Source organism: Sphaeroforma arctica (genome assembly GCF_001186125.1).
Source record: "Sphaeroforma arctica JP610 unplaced genomic scaffold supercont1.1682, whole genome shotgun sequence".
Lineage (NCBI taxonomy): Eukaryota > Ichthyosporea > Ichthyophonida > Sphaeroforma > Sphaeroforma arctica.
In genome coordinates, this window is record NW_014038876.1 from 9,215 (window position 1) to 12,204 (window position 2,990).

Below are 2,990 nucleotides of genomic sequence, written 5' to 3' on the forward strand. Positions count from 1 at the left end.
GTATATTTTAATATGTATATATGTTTAAATAAATACGTATATATTTGTTAAAATAAACCACTACAGAGAGAATTGAATCTGTGCCCAAAAAATGCACTATCTTAGAGCTACTGATGCTGTATAAGTTATGAAAAATAAAAATATAAACTGAATTTTGAGATTGGGTGTCAGGCGAGAGCGTTAGACTTATTGGTGGCAGGCAAAAGCTGCTGATTTAGTGGTCGCAGGCGAGAATCGCAGTCATAGTGGTCGCAGTCGTAGCAAATCTCCATGTTTTGTGTTGGTTGGTAAATATACATATATTTGTAGTATAATATCAAGTTTTGTGTTGGTTGGTAATTGTTTATTAGTTTTTCTATTTCTATTTGTTTCTTTTGAGTTTAAAATAGAAAAAGAAAAAGAAAAAAGAGATAAGATACCGATGTTTGATAAACTTAGTTTATCATGTTTTTTTTCTGGACCTAGTAGGCAGAGCCCAAAAGTTTTAAAAATGATGTTTGCTTTACCAAAAAAACCCAGTGAATTTGTGTTTTTCTGTTTTATGTATTGGTTTAAAAAAAAAAAGTATATCTAAAGAAACAACTTGTAGTGTTGTTTAGAAAAAAACAACAAAATAATTAGACAGGAGACGGAGAGAGAGTAAATATCTGAGTAGAAGAAGTATTTTGTTTAAAAAAAGCAGCACGGTAAGGTTTCATTAAAAAAAATTTAGGAATTCGAGGAATCGAGATATTTTTCTGCTTGTGTATTTTAAAATATCTATTTTTTTTAACTGTATAATTGTTTTTTAAAAAACAACAACAATTATTGTAACAGATAAATATTTTATTTATTTAATATAAATGAATAAATAATACATAGTTGTAAAATGTAAATATGTACATACAAATGGCGTTGTGTTTATTTTACGAAACGAATTGTACATTTTGAGATTGAAACCGTCCTGAGGGCCTGAGGGCTGAGGGCTGAGGGCTGAGGGCTGAGGGCTGGCTGTGACTTTACTTCATGTCATCTCGTGAGTCTCGACTCTGAGTCTGAGGACTGAGAGGCTGTATTAACTAAGGAGTGTAAGGCTGTAAGCCTGTAGCAATGTGTAAAACACTCCAAATAAGGGCAGTGTGCACTCTGTGCAGACAGGACTGCAGCAGAGTGCAGTCAGCCAGTCACTGACTCACTGCGCACAATTGTGCACTTCTTGTGTTGTGTGCAGCAGCACTGTGCCACCATTTATTCAGTTGTGCACTGTGGACTCATTGCAGTTTGCACTGTGCTCGCCCTTCCCCTGGACCCTGGACCTGATGTTTTGATTCGTGGTGTTTAGGAGCACCCTTATGACTGTTTTAGTGATAGTGTTCAGGAGCACCCAAGTAAAATTTCAGGGATTAAATAAACGCCACAGCTCTATTTTACTCTCAATAATTTTGGTTGTTTTTCTAAAAAAAGAAAGAAAGAAAAATAAATGTAAAAATAATTTTACATTTTTAAAATTTAAATATATAAATACTTTTTATATATTTAAACATAAAAATATGTAGCATAGACTTTAGAGTATAGACCGAGTCACCAACAAGAGACCTGAAAACATATGAACAATGAGTTTTGTAACAAATGAATAAAAAACACGAAGGCTATGAATATTGAATAGTATTTACATATTATTACAACGCATTCAGGATTCGAAATCACTCTAAACATATATTGACACCGTAAAAAATGATCAGTAAGGCAATTCGGTGGACCCTCGCGGCGCTAATGTGTAGCGCAAGTGTCGTCTTTGGCGAGCCAGAAAAGATACAAGGTACACAGTGTGGCGAAATACATATCATACGAGAAAACGGTGTACTTATGCGCACGGGTGGGGGTGATCCGTCCACATGCAAAGAGTTGAATCTCAAGATGATTAGACTAGAAAAACTTCACCCCGATGTCTTCAAGGGCATGACGGGTCTTCAAGAGCTTGCTATGTGGGGCTGTCAACTAAAATCTGTACCTGCAGGTGTATTTGACGATCTGACTGGACTACGTACTTTATATCTGGGCGGAAATGAGATCGAGGAAATCCATCCCTCACTCTTCAAGAACCTGAAATCGCTTGAATTTTTGGACTTGCTTAACACTGAAGCATTGGTAGCGGCCGGGGATAGTGTATTTGGGGGATTGAGCAGTCTCAAGAAGCTCTACATTGGTATGTGTGGGTACGAGACGATTAGCCCAACACTTCTGGCTCCATTAGTCAATATAGAGTACTTGTCGATGGGAAGTAACGAGATCACCCACATCGCCGAGGGAGCTTTCAAACACAATACCAAACTGCAGACGCTGTCGCTGGGTCAGAATCAGTTGTCGTCTTTTGGTAAAGAGCACTGGGAAGGCATTGGCAATGTGAGAGAAATCCTGCTCCAAGACAATCCGCTGCGTTGCTGTGATATCCCCACGTCACTGAGCCCAGAGGGGCTCGAGGGGATGAAAGCGGCTTGCCCTGCTATGACATGCACACTTAATCTCGGAGATGATAAGAAGGCGGATAAAGCTCCCGAAGAAGCAATCAAGTTAGTAGACGAAAATGTGGCAGCAGAGCCTGAGAAAGACAGCGCAACCGATGCACAGGCTAGCGCCACACAGGACAGTGACGAGCCTGCTGATGATGACGAGGGTGTAGATGATGATCTCGAGGATTTAGATGACGCTGACTTCGATACGATGTTCGATGGCGACGATGGAGACGAGTATGACGAGGATGACGAGATCTTTGGAGCGGAGGAAGTATTGCTGACGGAAGACATTAAGGCAACACATGTGGAGTTGTAAGTGATAGATGCTCCTAGTAACATATAAACGTACGTTAGTATCCTGAATCAATTTTCCGAAAGGTCGAACGCGCCGAGTATTGATTATGTCAAGAACATCACGTATTGATTTTTTCCAAGATTAGACGATTTATTGCGATGACTCTCAGCTTGTGTGAAGAATTCATACGGAGAAAGCCATTA

General features: G+C 39.1%; 1 protein-coding gene across 1 annotated transcript; it reads left to right on the forward strand.

Moving 5' to 3' along the window:
- Positions 1-1,554: 1,554 nt before the first annotated feature.
- SARC_11430 (hypothetical protein) lies at positions 1,555-2,855 on the forward strand. Its single transcript, XM_014294485.1, has one exon. The coding sequence runs from the start codon at positions 1,714-1,716 to the stop codon at positions 2,806-2,808; it is 1,095 nt and encodes a 364-aa protein (XP_014149960.1). The 5' UTR covers positions 1,555-1,713; the 3' UTR covers positions 2,809-2,855.
- The last annotated feature ends 135 nt before the right edge of the window (positions 2,856-2,990 follow it).

Bases quoted from the DNA above. Each gene is read 5' to 3' on its own strand.
- SARC_11430 (XM_014294485.1), top strand. From the start codon at position 1,714: ATGATCAGTAAGGCAATTCGGTGGACCCTCGCGGCGCTAATGTGTAGC.